General features: G+C 44.0%; 1 protein-coding gene across 1 annotated transcript; it reads left to right on the forward strand.

The window, feature by feature from the left end:
• Window positions 1-492: 492 nt before the first annotated feature.
• On the forward strand, window positions 493-20,207 carry LOC119444407 (uncharacterized). Its single transcript, XM_049664989.1, has 5 exons — window positions 493-765; window positions 6,917-7,074; window positions 7,938-8,011; window positions 18,031-18,114; window positions 20,032-20,207. Exons 1-5 carry the CDS (start codon window positions 646-648, stop codon window positions 20,166-20,168), a joined length of 573 nt encoding a protein of 190 aa, XP_049520946.1. The 5' UTR covers window positions 493-645; the 3' UTR covers window positions 20,169-20,207.
• The last annotated feature ends 1,323 nt before the right edge of the window (window positions 20,208-21,530 follow it).

The following is a 21,530-nucleotide window of genomic DNA, read 5'->3' on the forward strand; positions in this document are numbered from 1 at the left end:
CAATACAAGGGACATCTTTGTTGCGCGGCTGGAATTCAAGCTCGCCTTCTGCCATATATTACCTGGTATTTTGAACGGTTGTAAAGATATCGTAATTCACGCGACAGAATAATAAGATGGATGGCTCAGTGTTGAACGGCGCAGCAGTGCTTTTGTAAGCACGTGCGGTTTTGAGTTACCATGGGGCACAGCGTTTTAGCCTTGTTCCCTGAGGTAAAAATTAACAGAGGACACCGGAACAGGATATTCACACAGCTGCGCCTTGTAGGTCGCTGTCGACGTACACGTGCAAGAAAGCTAAGAGTTGAAAAAAAAAAAGAAGAACAGTGCAAAACGAAAGAGGCCAAGCTAAATCGGTGACCTCGGCAGCCTGCTCGGCGTTTATTTGAATACAGACGCCACATCATTCTGCAATTCTTTTCTTTCATCACGGATTGACACGTGGCATCACTGTGAATGGGAACAGTGCTCAATCTAGAAGGACGTAGATAAAGTACGTCAACGTGCGGTGCTGCGGCCTTGATCACGTGGGGTTAAGTGACACGTGTATTTCGCTCTTGTGTATATAAGCCAGCGTTTTATACTTAGAAACCACTCTGTTCCTAATTTTCCCTTGCAACCCTTGCAAACAGAGTCAGAAATTTCATGGCGATGTCTGTCATTCTCCAGCTTGTATGTGCTTGCATGATTGCTGCACCGGTTATAGGAAGCCAAACCCTGATCGGAGATGATCCGAGCCTCCAAGCTTACCAAAATGAAGAAGAGGTAAGTGTACAACAAAAACATTTTGGAATAGTTTCGTTTCACGTTATGATGGTTTGGCCTGTGTTCCACCACCAAATGCAGAGTTACAATACCCCTTGCGTCGCCATGAAGGTGTTTTCGGGGAAACTGTTATCAAAATGTTTGTCTTTTTTTGCTAACCTCGCGCTCATGAATTATCAGTGCTACGTGAGCTGCTATGCTGTATTTGCTATATGTTTTATTAGTTTTAGAAACGGGGCTAAGACGACACCCGTTTTGAAATCTAGGAATGTCACTGTGAGGAAACTATTCACACTCGACACTCTAAATAAAGACGGCGCGCTCTTAGCAAATGAAGAAACAGGTGGAATGGCCAAAGTCTCAGTTTAAAATATTCTTTGCAACGTACAGTGTGTTCAAACTAACGTTAGCAAAACTTTTCCATGAGACAATAAAGATCTAAAGATGACGGTGCAAGACTCAATTATAAAACATAAGGTGTTTGGTTATCAGAGATATGAACACTGTATACCGTAGGTTTTAAAACTGTATCTTGCATCTTGCCTTTTAAATAAGGTATTTTTCGTTGATGCGCTTGGCTAACGTTAGCTGACACCCTATGTACCGTGATCTTTCATCCTCGATGTAGATAACGGACTTAGTAGCAATTTTTTGCTATGCCGAACACAATTCTTGGCAGTGCTGTATTTTAGACTGATAACGAGTAGAGATATTAAGCAGCATTCGCAAAGTCCGTGTACGTCTATCGCAAAAGCAGCTGGTCGCGCCAGCTGTGATATACCGGCATGGCATACGCACACGGCAAAGCACCGCGGAAACCCGGGACAAGAATAAGAATGCCACAAGTACTCAAGAACAAAGACTTCACGGTAAAGTTTCAGTGAATTCCTTCCCACATTGGCATTACTGGCAACGAAAAAGCTGATGCGCTTGCATACGCAGCGCTCTATTATTCTCACAAAGTCAAGGCTCCCAAGAGTAATCAAGTGAGAAAATCGGACATTCGAAATCACTTTGCCTCGCTTTGGGCTCCACCACATATGCCCTTCGTAACCAAGAGATTTCATCGAGAGGAAGCCTCACTTTTATATCGAATCAGGACAGGATCTGATACACCGGCCTGGTTATTTAGGACGGGACGAATCAATTCTCCTAACTGTACGGCTTGCGACGAGACAGGAGATATTGAACACTTTCTGTGGTCGTGCCCGAAATTCCAAGTTGAAAGGGACGCTCTCCTGGAGAATCTACAAAAAAGGACCTTCCGCCTGCGTGCCTGCAACACTTTGTATTTCCTGAGGGGTCAGTTACAGCCCGCACAGAAACTTCACGTCTCCTTATGGAATTCTTAAGAGAGACTGGATTGATGGACATATGGTGAAACCCTTCAGCGATATTGTAAGAGACGCTCAGGCGGAGCAATTTCCGGCCTTGATCGCCAGGCTAAACCAGCCTGTTGCTACAATCCACCAGCACCACCACCACCACCGACAATATAAGTAGTTCGTTTAATGGTCTATGATTATTTATTTATTTATTTAGGCATAGTGTTGGCCCGGAGGCCATTACAGGGGTGAGGTACAGCACAGAAAATTTTTAAAAATAATAACATAATGTGCATTATACACAATGCACGCAAATTATACATCAAATACTGTCTTTTTGAGCATACATTCATAAAACACAAGGGAACTAACAAGAGTACAAATACAACAGCAATATGCAGAGACAATGAACACAGTATTTTTATATCCAACATAATGTGCAAAATTTTGTTTAGGACATGATTTGCTTCAGCTTGTTTTCAAATTGTGTTACGGTGTCACTTTGAATTATGGTTGTTGGTAGTCTCTTCCATTGATTTATTGTTTGGGGGGAAAAAGAATTCGCGTATGCATTATTGTGCAGTTGAGATATCCGGAAATTATGTTCATGTGTATATCTTGAGGCTCTGCCTCTTTGTGGCACAAAGTAGTGAGTAGCATTTATGTTAAAATGACGTTCCAAAGTAAGAAAAGAAATTTAAGTCTGGCTACATGGCGTCGTTCGGCTTAGGGGGTAATTTAAGTATTTGCAACGTTTCTGTAACAGAATCAGTTTGCGAGTAACTAGACAAAATAAATCGAGCAGCTCTTCGTTGGACTCTTTCAATCATGTTGATCAATCCTGTTTCATAAGGATCCCATACAATACTGGCATAATCCAGTGTCGGTCTTACGAGATAGAGGTAGGCAGCTAACTTAGCGTCTTTCGAAGCAACCTTGAGCTTCCTACGCAAAAACCAGAGTTTCATTTCTGCTGTCGAACAAATGTTTTTAACACGTTCCTTCCAACTCAGGTTTTTGGAAATAGTTACGCCTAAATATTTGAGGCTATCAACTGCGGCTAGTGTGAAAGTACCCAGGGTGTAGTTAAAGTCAACAACATGTTTTGTCTTGTTTGTGACACGAAATACAACAGTTTTATCTCTGTTAATTTTCATTTTTGAAATTTCGCACCACTCTCCAACCACTTGGAGAGCGTCATTAAGAATTTTTTAATCGTCCTGGTTCTTTATTTATAAAGCAGGCAATCATCTGCGAAAAGTCGCACCCTTATATCTTTGTTAATACTTTGAGCAATATCATTAACGTAAACAAGAAACAAGACTGGACCCAACACAGACCCTTGTGAAACACCCGATGTGACGTCTAATAATTCAGATTTAGAGCCATTAATTTCTAAGTACTGAGTTCTGGCTGTTAGGTATGCACGAATCCATTGTGTTATATTGTAGTTTATACCAAGATGAACCAGCTTATCAATTAGCTCTGAATGAGGGACTCTGTCGAAGGCCTTGGACATGTCAAAACAAACACAGTCAATTTGCCCTTTGTTGTTCAAGGCTTGCGAAAAATGATCAGTTGTTTCTACCAGCTGCGTCACTGTCAAAAGATTTCGCCTAAAACCAGGTTGATTGGGATATAGAAGCTTTTTGTCTTCCAGGTAGGTGTATATTGATTTCGATATTACGTGCTCAAGAAGTTTACAGCATACACAAAATAAGAAAATGGGGCGGTAATTTTCATTTTTTTGCCGGTCTCCAGATTTGAAAATTGGAACAACCTTGGCCGCTAACCAGTCATTTGGGACGCGTTTGTGTTCAAGTGATGCTTTAAAAATTATCGTAAGATAGTGGCCAATACATTCCGCATATCTACGTAAGAAAGCATTTGGTATATCGTCAGGACCATTAGATTTTTTTACATTAATGTTTAGAAGGAGCGAAAAGGGACGCCTTCGTACGTTATGTTTGCGTCCTGCATTTCTGAGGAATGACGAGCAGGCATCTGTTTTTGCGACGCATCACCGTCCGACCGCGGGGAAAAAACGGATTGAAAAAACGTGTTATAATGTGACGCTATAGCTCTCTGATCGTGCAGAACCGAACCGTTCAGGGTAATGCTATGTGGGTTATTTTCGACCTGCGATAAGTGACGCCGAAAACGATGTGGGGACGTGACCATGAAGTTGGACAAGGTTTCGGTGTGATACTTCTCTCTGGCTGCATTAAGCTTAGTTCGTAACTGCCGTGATAACACAGCTATTTGTTCGTGGTTCCTTGTTCTCTTTCGTCGTTGGCGGGCGATCTGTCTCTTTAAGTGAATTATTTCTCGGGTTGCCCATGGATTTTGTTTCTTTTGTCTTTGTTTTCTCAACGGTACAAATATCGATATGCAATACGAGACAATATCTTTAAACCGTAGCCACAAGTCATTGACGTCACTTTCCGCTCTGAAACTGTCCAACATAAATGATAAGTAGTCGATAATGCTCGTGTCATCGGCTCTGTCATACTGGCGAACAAATTTGGTCTTTTCTTTAATTCGGGCAGTGGTAAGATTGGTTTTAAGTTCAACAGAGACAAGTTTGTGATCAGACAGTCCGCTTTGAAATAGTACTTTGTAATTATCCAAACACGCATCAAGAAAAACTAAGTCAAGCAAAGACTGCACTGATCCTGCTATACGTGTGTTTTCACGAACAACCTGCGTGAAATCATGATTGAAAGCGATATCGAGAAGAACTTCACAGGAAGCCCGTTCTTTCGCATCAATTGTCAAATTATTGCAGTCAATACCTCCGAGGTTAAAATCTCCCGCAAGAATCAGCTTACGTTTCGCGGGTTTGAGTCCCTCCAAGTGACGATGTAAATCTTCTAAGTACGATACGTGCGCGCTTGGTGGCGTGTGCAACGCTCCAATAATAAATGACGAATTTTCGAAGTTTATTTGGCACTGAAACACTCTCGTGATTCGGAATTCGTTGCATCAGAAAGCACTGAATATTTTCTTTTACTATGATGGCTACACCTCCTCCTGGCGATTCTCGATCATTGCGAAATATTTTGTAACCCGGGGGTATAATTTCATGATCATTTATTTCGGGACGAAGCCATGTTTCACTGATAGTGACAATATGTGGGTCGTAGCTAGCTAGTAAGTATTCTAGATCAGTAATTTTATTCGTAAGGTTCCTAGCATTGAAGTTAATTAATCGAAAATCATGGCACTTTAGGCTCACATGGCCTCATTCCGTGTCTTCGGCCGGCGGAGGGTTATTACGGCGAATTCTTACTCGGCGGTTTTTAGAGTAATCCCAAGCAAACACATTGCCGTTTATTATTAACTTGTCATAATTAAGGTGAACTCGTTCACCATCATCAAGTTCCCACTTTGCTGAATTCCAGAGCAGCTAGCGTTTTGCCAGTGTTTCCTTGGAAAAGTCATCGCCGATCGAAATGCCGCTTCCTTTAAGTTTCTTGCAGTTTCGGTACAGTTCCGATTTTTCTCTGCAGTCATAAAGTCGCAAGATCACTGGTCGAGGTTGCTTACAATTTTCCTGCCAACTCTGTGGATTCTTTCTACCGTAGTCAACGTCAAACCAAGTTTTTCTTCGAAGACTTCGCTTGGAACTTTTGTTGTAAGGTCTTCGGTGGATTATTTTTCGCTTTCTTTGATTCCAAAGACGATGAGGTTGTTTCGCCGGCTTCTGTCCTCTAAATTTACCAACCTCTCCTGCTGCTTCACAGCGGTCTCGTTTAGTTCTCTAACAGTTTTTGTTAACTTAACTATGCTATTTGCTTGATCCTTAACAATTTGAAGGCTCTTTTCTACATGCTCGAGCCGCTTTCCCAGGCTATCTAGATCCTTTTGAATTGCTTTTTGCCCATCGCAAAGCTCCTTCAACAAGGCCTTAGTGTCAGGCCCGGGATTTAGCTCTACATCACCCGACAACAAGAGGCACATAGATGCAAGCTCGGAAAAAAGTACCGTATCGTGACGTTTCTAATTTTTTAAACGCGTAATATATGGTTAGATATTGAATGCCGGTCTTTTTCGGATATATTTGCATACATTTGCGTTCCAAGCTATTCCTGCTCGACCAGGGCAAATTTTGTAGCATTGTATATATTGACTATTTGAAAGATGAAAGGTTGCTGCTATGCTTCTGCATGTATTGTATGATTATATTTCTTCAGTGAAATTCCGTTTTATTTACGTGTTTTAAATAAGTGGAAGTTCACTCACTGTAACTGTAATATTGGCTGAATAAACATCTGAAATTTTTTGTCTATGAAGTACGTCAAAAAAGAAAGGACCAACTTCGAAATTTCGACCAGCTTCCCATTAAAGGACCGAATTTGCTAACGTCTCCTCATGGCTTGTTATTTAAAAAAATAATATAAAAACACAAAAATGCGTAATTTGCCGTGTAATTCACTATTCAAGATGGAGTTCTCCACTGCATTCTAATGTCAAAATAAACGTAAGTTGACGGCTCTCGAAGTATCCTGCTGCACAAGATCAGCACGAGTACGCAAAAATGACGTCCACTTATCAACGCCAACCTTTTGTCGTCAACCGTGCTGTGTGTACGGCACATGCAAAACATTATGTTAAAGTGTTCGCCGCAGAAAAGTGCCTTCGCACAAACAAGCTCTGTGTTGAAAAAGAACAATCGACCAGCGTCATCAAGCCGTTTTATGGTTTGTATGTACTGCCTTTTATTGACATGACCGCGATGTCTACTGTGTGAATTCCCTGCGCGTCAGTAGTGTTTCTTTTTCAGTAACACCAGCCTCAATAAATGATCTTTTTGGTTCTTGCAGTGCTTTCCATTCACCGAGCCTTGGTACGTAGTTTACCGCAACTTCGAGCTGGACCCGTACTTCGGACAGGCTGCCACGTGTATAAGGGCCGTTGAAACAAGCCCTTATGCGAGTGGATCGACCACTGCTGACGTCCTGTACTCGCCTGATGTCTCTGTGTAAGAATACGTTTTTTTTTACCTTTAACTGAGGGTGCCGTAGTGTAAAACAGCGTCACTGCGTTTAGCCCTTTCACCGGTTGGTTTCATAACAGGCCGTGTCGAGTATTTCTGAAGGGCAGGAGCTAGTAGATGATTCATAAGCTTTATTGTGACAAAGCAAAGTTTGGGCTATGACAAACACCGTAGTGGAGGGGTAGAACTTGGAGCGCCAGTCGTTTTTCTCTTTGCGTGCGTTCCCACGTGGCATAATTTAGAAGCTCTCTGAGGTTCATTAAAGAAAACAAAATATACGTGCGCAAGCGTTCTTTCATTCCCCCTTGATTGGAATGTGGCCATCGCTTTTGGAAATAATACTCGCTCGTGCTGCAAAACGCGACAGTCACTGAGTCTCAATCTCATGTTTAATGAGACAGATATAATGAAGAAATTACAACCTCTGTACTGTGACCTCTTTGCGTTGTTCACAAGTACTGCCCGCAATGAAAGTGGCATGCAAATGCTTGTCAATTTTCTATTCGCCACTTTCACGTCCTATATAGGTGGCGCTGCTGCGCATTCAGCATAGCGGCCGTTTTGATCGTGACGCAGGCGCAACGTGTACGTTCGGAGAAGACCGGAGTTTTTTGCAATACAGTTGCCCTCCAATTAATGCTATTGCGTAGGCAGGGATGCGATAAGATTTTGTCATGACTGAAGACACCTTGGAAGGCGTGCGCAAGGGCGACATTTGTAACGAAAAGGGTGAGGCTGGAAGTATACACTCTCGTTCTATCCCATTCCACGTACGCTTAGGCGAAGTCACCAATTTAGCGGGATTTTCAAATCTGAATAGCATTTCACATCACTTTTTTTTTTTACAGAAAGGTGAAGCTAACACTGACGTCGTCTCCTGGATACAGCGTAAAGAATGTCATCACCGTGGAAAGTGTCGATGGTGAGGCGTTTTAGAACTTTTTCTAGTCACGAAAGATTAGCAGACATCAAGAGCAGCATTCCAACGGGAATGTAGACGCACGAATATCCGCCACTCATATTCGTCGCTAATCCACCACCGCTGAGCGGTGACGAATTGGTGGCGTCGCCCCTGAATGTGGCACAACTCGCCCAGTTGTGAGGCATGGGCGGGAAGATGCTGGTGCATGTTACCATTGTCGGTTGAGAAGAGGCCGCCAGGTCATTACCAGCATGCGTGTGCCGCACCAGGATTCTGCCTATAGACCTGGCAGACTGGATGACCTTAGCACACTTAGTATCTTTCCAAAGCATTACGGAGAAACTGGAGCAAAGATGAGCTTTATTGAGCTGCGGTTCTTCTACATCGGGCCCTTTTTTCAATGTTTCCTCATTTTCTTGTCAGAAGCCAACATTTTAGTTAGCCATATTGGCCACTGCTTCCTACCAGGCAGTGTATTTCGCAGATTTTAAAGTCTTACGGCTGTTCGGACATGTTAAGTCATTTTTGGGGCACGTTAACCGCCTTTGCCGCTTTGTGTGCTGAACTTTGGCCGTGAAACTGGCTTCTTTACTACTACCTGCCAGTTTTCTTTTTTGTCTTAGTAATCGTGGTTGGCTTGCAGAAGCGAAGTTCCGATCTCTAAAGACCTTCACTGCAGACTGTTCAGTTCTGGCTTACGCTTCACCATGTTTCTACACTCTCGTGCTTGCCTGGTCTTTGCGTAGTATCTTTTTCCTGAGCACAATGACCAATGAGCCCAATAACAAAATTTATCGAAAACGATGAGTGATGCTAGATGAATCCCTAATGGCATATTTTGGTTTGTCACCAAGATGATTGCGGCGTACCAATCAACGGTGTGTCCAAATGCGTGCAAATGCTCAGCTACGGTGTTTGTGTACGTTTTTTCATGACGGAGCCAGTTTCTCGGTGTTTCAAACATCTATGTACATTTCCAGTCTCAGAGATTTGCCATCGGAGGTTTGCCATCGACGCATGGTATATTACAAGTACAGGATCCATACAGGCCTCTGCTGGGAACGGAATCTCGCTCCGTTTACCACGCGCACTCCTTCGAGTGAATCTAGCTTAGCAGAGCCGGTTGTGGAATTCTGAGACGTTAAGTGCGATATCATTGGCGTCAGTGATGTTACGAATACAGGTGGTACATGCATGGTGCTGACTAATGACCACGTCTCTTGAAACAGAGATCTTCCATATACGAGAGTTTACGAGGGAATATTTCTCATAAGGACATAGCTGACAACATTAATTCTATACAGCATGAGTCAAACGGTAGCAGTCGTCGTAATACAGCTAAATAGAAGATAGAAATTGAATATCATTCAAGCCTATGCTCTAAAGTTAAGTAATGATGAATAAGAAATAGAACAGTTCTATGAGAACATTGAATAAGCAATGAAAAAGGTGCAAACTTAGTATACTGTAGTAGTGGGCGCCTTCAATTCGAAAATCGAGGGGATAATTATGCCGAAACTATTGAATATAATTTTCAACGTAAGCGAATTGCCGGAAGCTTCAAGAAAGCTCTTTTTTAGTAAAGATATGGTGCGCTTGATGACATTTATTTGTGGCGCTGAGCATATTTAGGTAGCGCGTTTGTCCTTTCATTTCGGAATTCCGCAGATAACAGACCTGCTCACCAGGAAATATCTAGTGGTAGCATTGGCCGCGACATCAAACGGAGTCGCCGCCTGGTGGATACTGGCTGAAGCACATATAGTGGGGATGGCGCATCCCGTCGTCTGCCACCTACTTCACGCTTACATGACCGCGTGCGGCATACTTACTCTCCAATGACTGTTTCTGGCAGTATTGTAGCGCAGCCGCAAATGCTTGTGTGCGCATTTTTTTTCGATGTAAAGAAGCATTTGCCCTTGCTGCGTAGTCGTTGCGCCATAATAAAAACGATGACTGCACGAGTGAAGCTAGCGAAATGTGATCGTCGCACATGGCGCTCGCGTCGCTCAGTTCAATTTTGTTGCTACATTTCGAAACAAATGAAGCAGTCGCATTAAGATGCGTGCGCAGCGCTTTGGGTACTTTTTTTGTCACGATTTATTACTGATTGCGCAATATTTAATACGACAAAATATTAGTTGCGTCAAGATTAGGCCAACAGTAGGAAGATAAATATTTTTTTATTTATTAGTTACCTGCATCGCCCCGTAGGGCATTACAGCAGGGAGGTTACAAACATTACTAAATGCATGAACAAATTATTTCAATGCGTGGAAAAAAGCATCATTTTCTGTGATGTATACAATGCTCGATGGCAAACTACCCGCCGTGGTTGCTCAGTGGCTATGGTGTTGGGCTGCTGAGCACGAGGTCGCGGGATCGAATCCCGGCCACGGCGGCCGCATTTCGATGGGGGCGAAATGCGAAAACACCCGTGTACTTAGATTTAGGTGCACGTTAAAGAACCCCAGGTGGTCCAAATTTCCGGAGTCCCCCACTACGGCGTGCCTCATAATCAGAACTGGTTTTGGCACGTAAAACCCCATAATTTTTTTTTCGATGGCAAACTGTTCCAATCTCGAACAGTTCTAACAAAAAAGGAATAACGGAAGACGTCACCCTTACAAGAAAATTCCCAGACCTTCAAACTGACCCTGACCTTCTAGTCGCTTAGATATGTAATGTGGTGCCTGGATATATTATTCGCGGTTTATACCTGTTTTAGAATAATAAACATCGTGAAAAAATTTTATTCTGATAAGCCTTCTACGATCCTTCAGCTCTTGCCATTAAGGTTTATGTTTGCTTTCTGTCAAGCTAAGCTGCCCGCTATAGTTACCAAGAACAAATTTAACTGCCCTATTCTTGATTTTTGTCTAATTTATTTATAAGCTCAGATGTGTGTGGGTCCAAACAAATACATCCATATTCAAGTATTGAACGTACATGACTGAAATACAGCTGCGTTTTTAAGTTACTGGGTAAGTGACTAAAATTACGCCCCAAGAATCACAGTACTGATGCTGCCTTATTTCCGATATAGTTAACATGCTTGTTCCATCGTAAATCACATGTAAAAAAGACAGCCAGATATTTAAATTCCTTGCTTATGTTTAGAGTAAAATAATTAATTCTATACATATACGGATGACTAGCTCGTTTTCTTGTGAAGGTGACGTGAACAGTCTTATTTGTATTTAATGACATATCCCAACGCACACACCAGTCTGCTATAGTATTTAAGTCAACTTGCAGAATTTGTGACTCGTAAATGGAATCTACGACTCTGTAAACAACACAATCATCGGCAAACATCCTGAATGAAGACTGTATACCAATTTAAATATTATTAATGTACAACAAAAACAATAGTGGCCCCAACACTGAGCCTTGGGAACTCCCGACGTAACTGACGCATATTGTGACGATAGACCGTTCAGAACAACAGCCTGTTTCCGCAATGTCAAATATTCGGCAATCCACGCTATTATTTTATCATCCAAGTTATAAGCTTTTAATTTGCAGAGTAGGAGACTATGTGCGACTACATCAAATGCTTTACGGAAATCTAAGAAAACGCAGTCCACTACTTGTTGCTTATCAATTGCCGTGGCTAAATTGTGAATAAACTCTACCAACTGTGTATTGCAAGATAAACCACGCCTGAAACTACGTTGGCCGGGGCTTAGGAGATTATGCTTAGTTATGTGGGCCATAACGCAACTGTATATTACATGCTCCATAATTTTGCAGGTTATACTAGTTAAGGAAGCGGGCCTGTAGTTCTGAACGGAGTTTCGCGCACCACTCTTATGTATGGGCACGACTCGCGCTAATTTCCATTCATCAGACATGTCGATTTCATTGAGGGACTTCTGGAACAACCGGGTGAAATAAAAGCTTGACGCGTCAGCACAATTTCTTATGATAGCGGCAGGAATGTCATCAGGGCCGCATGCCTTAGCCTGGTACACATCTTTTAATAATTTACGGATACCATCGGCACAAAAGATGACTTCCGGCTTGCGGTCTATTTCAACAGGTAATTCAAAACAGACAGTACGTGAGCTAGACGGCAGAAACACAGATGAAAAATAACGGCTAAAAATTTCAACTTTAGACTCATTATCATGAATAATTGTTTCATCATTTTTCAAAGCAGGTATCGATCTGTTGTCCCTGCCGTTACGCTTCACATACCTCCAAAATTCTTTGGTACCCCTGACAAGTCTTTCTCCTGTATTAAGAAAATACAAGTCCTTAGCGATGTGGGACTTTTGTCTAAATTCATTTTTTATTGCTTTCAGCAAGGCCAAATGCTCTGGCGACTTAGATGCCTTGTATGTTTGGTAATTTCGTCGCTGTCGTCGAACAAGGGCACGTAACTCTGTGTTAAACCAGGCTTTGTCTTGAGCTCGCCTACTTGATATAACTCGTGATGGGTCAAAAGTTTCACCTAGTTCAAACATTTTCAGTTTGAAAGTATTCCACAGTATTTTGGTGTCTAGATTATCTGTGAGTGCATCAAAAGTTGGAAAGAACGATTCGAAAGCAGCGCTAATCGCCTCTTAGTTGGCCCTGCTGGAGGCATAAATCTTTCGACTAGGTGTTTTTGCAACCTTCACATACGGAACTGATAAATCTGCTAGAACAACGTTGTGATCGCTCAAGCCTGGCAACACCCGTACATTGTATACAACACCAAGTACGTTACAGAGCAAGAGATCGAGTACATGACCTGTTCCGTCAGTGCGCGATGGCTCGTGCACATACTGATAGAAAGTGTTCTGATCTACAATATCAAATAAAGTTGAGTATAGGCTCCCTCGAGCAGTATCCCTTAGTTCCCCAGCTGACCAGTCAATATGTGGAAGGTTAAAGTCCCCCCCCCCCCCTAGAACAAGGCATTCAATGTTAACCGTTTCAACAAAGTTGTATAAATGAAGTAGTGGTTCTACAGAAGGACGAGGAGGCCTATAAAATGACCCAAGAACAATTGCTGTCGCATTCGGCAGCCTTACTTTACAAAAAATCTATTCAGTTTCATTATCGGGAAATTTGATTTGGACGCTCGGGATACTATTATGGACAAGAATAAACACCCCTCCGCCACGGGTACAGTGGTCTCGACGAAAACACTCGTGCGTGTCAGCAAAATCTTCAGTGCTTGCGATAGTCGGTTCAAGCCAAGATTCTGTTCCCAAAACAATGGTCGGTTGGGTGGTACGAAGAAAAAAAAGTGAAAATCATCAACTTTATTTTTTACACCGCAGCAGTTGACTAACAGGACGGTGACGGGGCACATCGCTGCATTAACAGTACTTTGTCATTGCTCCCGTAAAACGCCAGCTTTACTGTCCCATTGAAAGCGCCTGCTCCCCAAGTGAAGCGTATCAAACTTCAGAACTGGTTTCAATCCTCCTTCGCTGTTTTGTTTTGCATACGCCCATAATTTCTTTCGGTTATCACGGAGAGTACGAGAATAGTCTTCAGATATAGCAACGTTCGATCCCTTGAGCTTGAATGCTTTTGCAAGTACGGCTTGGCAGTCTTTCAAAGAATTGAAGCGAACAATGATAGGCCGATTATTTACTTCGCAGAATTGACCCAGCATGTGTGCACGTTAAATAGCTAATGAAGATAATTCAAGCTTCGCTGTGCACTGACTTATGAGTTTCTCACACTGGGCTGCCGTCTCTTTGGCATTAGAATCCGCCGAGCCATAAAAAAAGCAAATTATTGCGCCTTTCACGATTTTGCAAGTCGTCCAATTTTTTAATCATGCCTACCAAAGCATCATGATCTTGTCGTTGCTGATCTTCAACGTTAGCTAAGGTTATTTCAATTGTGTCGATCTTTTCTAGCTTAGTTTCTAACGAAAGAAGCCGAGCTTTAACGTCAGTAACGTCTGCAGTGAGCTGCGATAACTTGGAAAGTATTGCACTTTGACCATTTGACAGTTCTTGGATTTGTTCAGCAGTTGGTGGACCTGGGTTACACTCAATATCTCCGCCACAAAGCAGCAAAATAAGTAGATAAAATGCCGGGCTAGGAAAAAGTGAAAAATGCCTCTTGACATGCACAAGATTTGACGACACAGAACCGCGTCGCCGACAGGAAAAAGTAAGATAAAGCATTAGGGGTGGAACCGGCAAAATGTAGCGCGACGCTTTCAAAGTTTATAAAGAACCAACCTGCGTGAGCAGTAGAAAACTTGTAAGGGTCACCGCCATCACACCGGTTCCACGCCCCATCTTCACAGTGCTGCTCCGGTGATATTGTAGCTGACACTTAACAGCGTCATTGCCCACTTGGCATTGTTGCCAGCTTGGAATCGGAAAACGCTCAAATTCGTCACCGGCTGCAGACTGTTGTAGATCGAAGGCCTCGAACAAAGCAGTTGAAGACGAAGAACCGCTGTCGACCAATTCCAGGCATACGTCGTCGAAAGGACTTCCATGAGGAAGGACCGCTGTGAAAAGTTCGCCGAAAACACCTGCGTGAGCAGTATAAAACTTGTAAGGGTCACCGCCATCTCGCCGGTTCCACGCCCCATGAGTACATTAATACTCATGTCATATCAAAGTACACTTTGTCTTACGCATATATATTCGTTTGCGTCACGTAATGGCTATGCGACCAGCTTTTTCTGTTCCTGGGGTGTCCTTTTGTTGTTTTGTTATGGTCTCACTGCGAAGAAATCCGTTGCCTCACAAGCTTTAGCTCTTTAGTACTTTGCTTTTTTTGCATAAGGAGAACGAAAATTCAGTATTACATGCAGATTGTGCGTGACATGGCAGCCTCTCGACGTAAGAAGTTGCTGGCTGCTTTAAATTGATGCGCTGTTTAGGGTGGCGATCAACGCAGTAGCCTTACGGCTGTAGCCATGCGCCGCTGAGCGCGTAATCACGGATTACGCGCTCAGCGTAATCCGTGATTACGCTGAGCGCAGCCACGGTGGCTGCATTTGGACGGGGGCTAAATGACACAAACGCTCTTGGACTCACGTGAACGTTACAAAACCCTAGGTGGTCAAGACTGTTTTCAGAACAACTACAAAGGGCGTGTTTCACAATAAAATCATGGTTTTGGCGCGTAATACCCCGGAATTTAATTTTAGGGTGGCGATTACCCTAATACGCTGTCACTCACAGAGACAAAGGTTGACAAAGACTGAACTTAGGAACTGATTCTTATTTAATCAAGATAAAAAAGCGATGCACACAAATCGTGATGTCGAGCGCGCATTAACAGTTAACACATTATCAGGCTTTGTTAACCTGCGAAAGAGCGGCAGAAAATGAAGAATAGATGAGTTACATAACATTAATGCCAATAGAGTAGGCAGAACGCGAGCGAAACACGCACAATAAGCACCGATGAATTGCCGAAACTCTCTGTGAAGCCGATTTAAAGCTCCGTTTAGAGACAGTTCGCGCTCCTTGCACGGAAAGTAGGATAGTTAAGCGCGTTTCATGTTGAAGTGTTGAGCTGGAGGGTAATATGTTATGAGTTGGCAGCAGTCAGCCCGCTTAAAAAGCTCGAAATATGCTTGAATTGCCAGCAGTGAAGCGCTACAGTTTACATTTAATGCGTCGAGCCGACAACAAATCCACAACAACCTCTTTGAACCACGCTAACGCGACAAGGATGCAGCCATCTCTAGCGCTCATCATCATCATCATCAGCTTATTAAACTATAGCCCTGTTTTGTGGCGAATAGTGGGACAGCATGTTCGTCTGAAAGAGCTGTGGAAGTTGGCGTTAGGCAACGAATGCGCCCCACGACGCGCACACCCTTTGCGTTGATGCCTTTGTGCCATTCTTTGACCGACAATCTGCGGCCACGAATATCCGACCACCGACACCCCAACTCATCACGAAAACTCGCGAAAAAGCCAAGGATAGCTATTCGCATAAAAGAACAAGCTTGTTAACAGGCGACTACCAACTATACGGCATCAATTCTCCAAATAGTAGAGGAGATACGCTGGCAGATTTCCCCGAAATGAATCGGCTGCGCATAATGACTATCTTCTTTGGGAAGCTCAATAACAGGAAGTGGACCTGGGAAAGCAATAATGCGGAAAGAAGAAATAAATAGATTTTATACCTGAGGCAGACCCCACATAGTTAAGCGAGAAGTAGCAAAAATAGTCTAGAGGAGAGAGGGAAGTAGTTAATGATTGGAAAATTAAGAGAGCTCGGGCGGAAAATGGAGTACCTGGCCTGCTACTCTGCGTAAGGCACGGGAAGAGGGAAAGAAAGAGGGTCATAATGGGGGATGATAATGGGAGAAACGAGGTGAAAGACGTTGCCATCACAAGCACGAGTCCAGGCCCGTGTCGCCTAAGGAACGTGAAAGAGCACGCATTTGCTCTATCGCCTGCCAACTCTCCTGCCATGCACCTAGGAAATGCGGGGTAAAGCAACCAGGGGTAAAGCAGATGAATTTATGCTGGTGCTCGGGAACAAATATGTGGCTTTAGCACAGTAAGATGAAGTTATTAGCATAAATATCATGAATGAGACCGCAACTAGCGTTGTTTCTGAGTCCGTAAGTAAAGTTGGAGACTAGGCACAAAGACATTAAATTGATACACTCTCTCAAGTAGCAAAGGAGCTAATAATAACACTACAAAGCATCAACGTATGTAACTCAAGAGATGCGACAGGATTCGCTGAAATGCCGAAAGCTCACAAGCAAAACAAAAGTAAGTGATACTTGAAATTACAACATCGGAAAGATTGAAGATTATTCTCAAAGAACCTTCGAAAAATTTAAGGACTGCGCGAATGAAAAATGCAAGGTGTAACGTTACGAGACAGGAAGACAGCCGTGTCTATTAGAGACCGCACGGGGTTAGAAGATATTCCAGATGACATCAGGAAGAATAAATGTATCTGGGCAGGCCATGTAAGGTGTACGCCAGATAACGGGTTGTCTATTACAGCAACAGAATGGTGCGAAGAGTAAAGAAGCGCCGTCGAGGACGGAGGAACACCAGGCGCTGTGCAGGAATTATTTGCAGGGACTGGACGAGGTCATCTGGCGGAAGGCAGTAGTAATTGGAAGTTGCTGGTAGAACCCTCCGTCCAACAGTGGACATAAATAGGCTGATGTTGATAATATAGACAACGCTTACAAACTTGCATAGGGGCAGAGCGTCCTTGACGCTTACCAGATCATGTTTCTGTTTGCACCTCGGAGGTGTGCTACATTTACGCCGTGTTTTCACAAAACGCACCATGTTTTCGTGAGCGCTTTACTTACCGGTAACATATGGGGGATCGCTGTCCAATAATGGGGTGGAAGCGCTGTAGTGAACGCTTGTGTTTGTCGTTTACGCTTTCTGCTACCACAAGAAAGCTTATCTAGACCTCTACATTTCTGGTATGGAAATGTCGGTCCCGCTGCTAGTATAATTTGACGTGGTTTCCTATTCGACTGTTTGTAGATGTTTGTGAAGACGATGCTACCAGAGAGCTTATAACGACATTACCTCACTTATTTGACGCTGGGCCGTTGACTGGGGGAATTTCTGCAGCCTGCTGCCGCCAAATTTTAGAACACGTACAAACAGGCGCCGGCTCATATCGATCAAAAGCCGGCAGTGTGTCGCCATGATTACGCGCACAGGCGTGTTAATACTCGCGGCGAACAACCTTCGGTACCCAATGAGCGTATTTTATCGCACACGTGGGTCTATATGACTGGAAAGGCAACTTTCAGGAGAAGAATCCATGACGCTGATGGATTTAATTCGCTCTTGGAAATCGTTTAAGGCAACCTGGTTAGCCTCTTTTGTACGAACCGGCGCATAGATTATAAGCACGAACGGCAGCGGAAGAAAACTGTCGTCATCGGCTAGCATTGGTATCCTTAAATAGAGCGGTAATTGTGCTACAGACTAGGCTTGGGAAACCTTTATGCTTTCCACGAGAAACGGGTGCGATATATCTGTTTGATAACATCTTGCAGTAATGTTGACCGACACTCACATATCTTCTCGCAGATGCGAGCGTCAAATTCGACTTGACGGCTGTATACAAGGACTGCCAAAAGTGCAAGGTCTTCCGCCACAGCTATATTAACGAAGGTAAGAAGCCGACCAGCGACTGTGCAACTCACGCCATTACCTTTCCCAGTTGGCGTTGGACGAAATAGATGTCACATCAGTAAACTAATCATCCAGGCACGGACAGCATGCGAACCAGAAGGTCGCCACGGTTGACGTCTGTGGCATTTCCATTCCGTCCAACAGTGCTGCGCCGGTGGCTAGTTGGTAGAACGTGAGGAGGATTGTTCGTAGCAATCGTAGCGACAAAAAATCACAGTATAGTAACCGGGTTACAGAGAGAAAACGGTGCGCGCCGTCGTGCATTGTATCTTTCGCGTCGTTACTAGCCTGTCCTCGGTTACGCCGCAATGCAGCGCATCTTGTCGTGATACACGGAGTCCACTATGGAATACGTGTTTCCATTCCGCAATATTTCCACTTATTTTCTGTATGCCTTAAACGCCATTTGTACATATATGATAAGTTTTAACAGCTGAGCTGTTTAAGCCGGCCGTTGGTCCGTTAGTCGTCCACAAAAAATGTGGGCCGAGCCTGGCGTATTGCAGAAAGGGTCCAGGCGCGGCTGAGCGAAGCTGAGTTGGTCCGTTAGTCGTCGACAAAAAATGTAGGCCGAGCCTGGCGTATTGCAGAAAGGGTCCAGGCGCAGCTGAGCGAAGCTGAGCCTGACTAAGTCTAGCTAAGCATGGTAGGGAATGCTTAAGCTTAGTCAGTCATCGATAGTCCATCGATAGCCAATCAATGGCTAATCAATAATCAATCAATAAATTCCGGAAAATGCTGGAGATGACATTGTAGTGCTTAGCCTAGCCCAAATACGTAGCCGTACCTTGCGATAGCCGATCGTTAGCCAATCAATAGCTAATCAATAATAGATGAGTAATCAGTATATTCCGCAAAATACTGGGGATGACATTGTAGTGCTTAGCCTAGCCCAAAAGCCAGGACTAGCTGGGTGACCATCAGCTCCGCTGTCTCTTTGACATTGCGCCTCAAGTGCAAGCTTTGCAAATTTTTGCATAAGTATTTCGCATCAATCCTTCAAGGTTTCCGTATATGCATAGAAAGTATAAATATATTTCTGAATGAGTTGTCACAACCGGAGTTTTGAAGACGACAACACTAGAGCTCAACTTTAAGGCAATTACAACTCTCGGAGAAAGAGCACAGCGCGGAGTTTCCATGCACTGCTAATAAATACAGTTCGAATTTAAAGCTGCAGGACTCAAAATCGCTACAGACTGAAATCACTACAGATTCACTTAACGACAACCAACGAAGTGACTTAATGAGGTTAGTTCAGAAGTAGTTGCACACTCACTCACTCACTCACTCACTCACTCACTCCATACGGAGGGTTGCTTCAGCAAATCAGCAAGCTAGCGGCATATCCACGATCCTAGGGCGCTGTATTTTTCTCTGTCATAGCACGGCGGATTGGCTAACATAAAACATACGACTGCCGCTCTATGGGATCACATTTAGAATCCACTCGGGGCACTGGCCGTTTACTCTTTATTGCTTTCTTGAATTTTAGCAAAGCCCCTTTGGCATTCGAGCGACGGGCACCGTTAGACATCAAAACGACTATGCGGAGTCAGCGAATAAAAGCTATCAATGTAAAAACTAGACTTTCTAATGGTTGCTTGTGGCAGGCATTGGAAGCGTGAATAGAATGCATTTTATGACAAATGGAGTGGCGGGAAAGACTACCAGCTTGATGACATCTTATATTCTCTAAAACTGAAGCACTACACTCTTGGGTTCCAGGCGAACAAGATGTGTCACGTAATGTGCAAGACATTGTTTTAGTTGGAAACGACTCACACTGCTGTTCGTTAAATGTAAAATGACAGTTTATAACTAATGAAAGACGTATTGCCTAACGCGAGATAGTCAGTAGTAAACAGCTTGGCGACTCCTTGCTTTTCTGCACAGGACAAGGGTGCACCTTCTGGAAGCCAGAGAGTCAGCTTGGAGTGAATGACACCTGCTGTGACTTTATCTTCGACCTGCTCTGTGGCTCCTCGCCCAAATACCAGATCTACGTTCCTGGTTGTGAGGGTTCTGGGTGAAACCACTGTTGCGCATTTACTGCTTGCGCAATTTTTCGGTTTGTCGAGCTATTGCATGTGTACTTCGTTGCACTGTAACAACGAAATAAAGCATCTCACGTGAAGTTTTGTCACCCTCAATTAGTTTTTTTAGAACATAGCACTTGCGACGGAAACTGTCGCTCGCAGTGCAGCGAGCGTTTTACTCAAAGGCTCGAACTGAGTGAGTACGTTCTTGAAAAAGTTTCTCGTTTCTCGAAGTAATGGTCTGTCACTAGCTCCGGTTCATATTTCTGATCACACTATATCGCAACGTACCCTTTAGGAATAACCACATAAGCCTTGCATCACGAGAGAGATTCAACTTTTATTGGTGCCAGCAATTCACGAAGGCGGACGCAGCCTCCCTCCGCCTAGAAGACGGCCCAGATCCCCTGGGTCTCAGCGGGTGCCTCGACTAGCTGGACGGCCCAGACCTGGTCTTGCTGGTCTGAGCTGAGCAGCAGAGTCTTCCACTGCTGTCTGTTTTGAATTTTGCGGCCATCGAAAGGAGCCGCCTTCGAGCATGCCCATATAATATGTGGCAGATCCGCCCTACCTTTACATAATTTGCATTGATCATTGTATTGCCCTGGATAGAATCAGCTGCAGGCCTCCGTGTTTGGATACATGTTTGTTTGTAGGAGGCGCCAGGCCACCACCTGTTTCCTGGTTAGCGCGTGATGAGCTGGTGGGTACGGGGCCCTTCCCAGCCGATAGTAATCGGTTATTTCTTTGTAGCTGACCATGCGGTTTCCTCTCGTTCCCGGCTGGGCGGGATGACTTACTCGGCGAGTAAGTCCTCGAGCTACGTTGAGAGCCGCCTCGTTGCCGGGGAGAGAGGAGTGCGCGGGTGCCCAAAAATTTGGATCGTCCCGCGATGGCAGTCGCTGTTAACATTTAGAATTTTGAGCGCCTCTGGCGAGATGCGTCTTTTCGCGAAATTATGACTTGCATCACGAGATGCGCTTCTAATATCAAGGTGCTCGTGCAGCTCGAATGTTGTAGCCACATTTGAAAAACCGGGCTCATTCTGCCAGTTTGTACACGTGAAAAGTTGTTACTGTATAGCACGCTTTCTAACGTGGCCTAATATCTCAAGGTGATCTAGAATGCACGCCAGGACGGCATGACAGCCGCGGTCATTCGATTCCACGCCCGCCGACTCATTTCGTTGTTCTAAACGATGCTGACTTGTACCTTCGGTTAGGGGTCACAACTTCGCCTGATAAGCAGTTTACTGGTATGCAGGCCAGCGCTCTTCACTACCACATGACAGCCTTTCCGTGTACATGGCGATGTGGCGAAGGCATTCATTTTTTACCCGCTACCATTCTATTTCAG

Source organism: Dermacentor silvarum, chromosome 3 (assembly GCF_013339745.2).
Source record: "Dermacentor silvarum isolate Dsil-2018 chromosome 3, BIME_Dsil_1.4, whole genome shotgun sequence".
NCBI lineage: Eukaryota > Metazoa > Arthropoda > Arachnida > Ixodida > Ixodidae > Dermacentor > Dermacentor silvarum.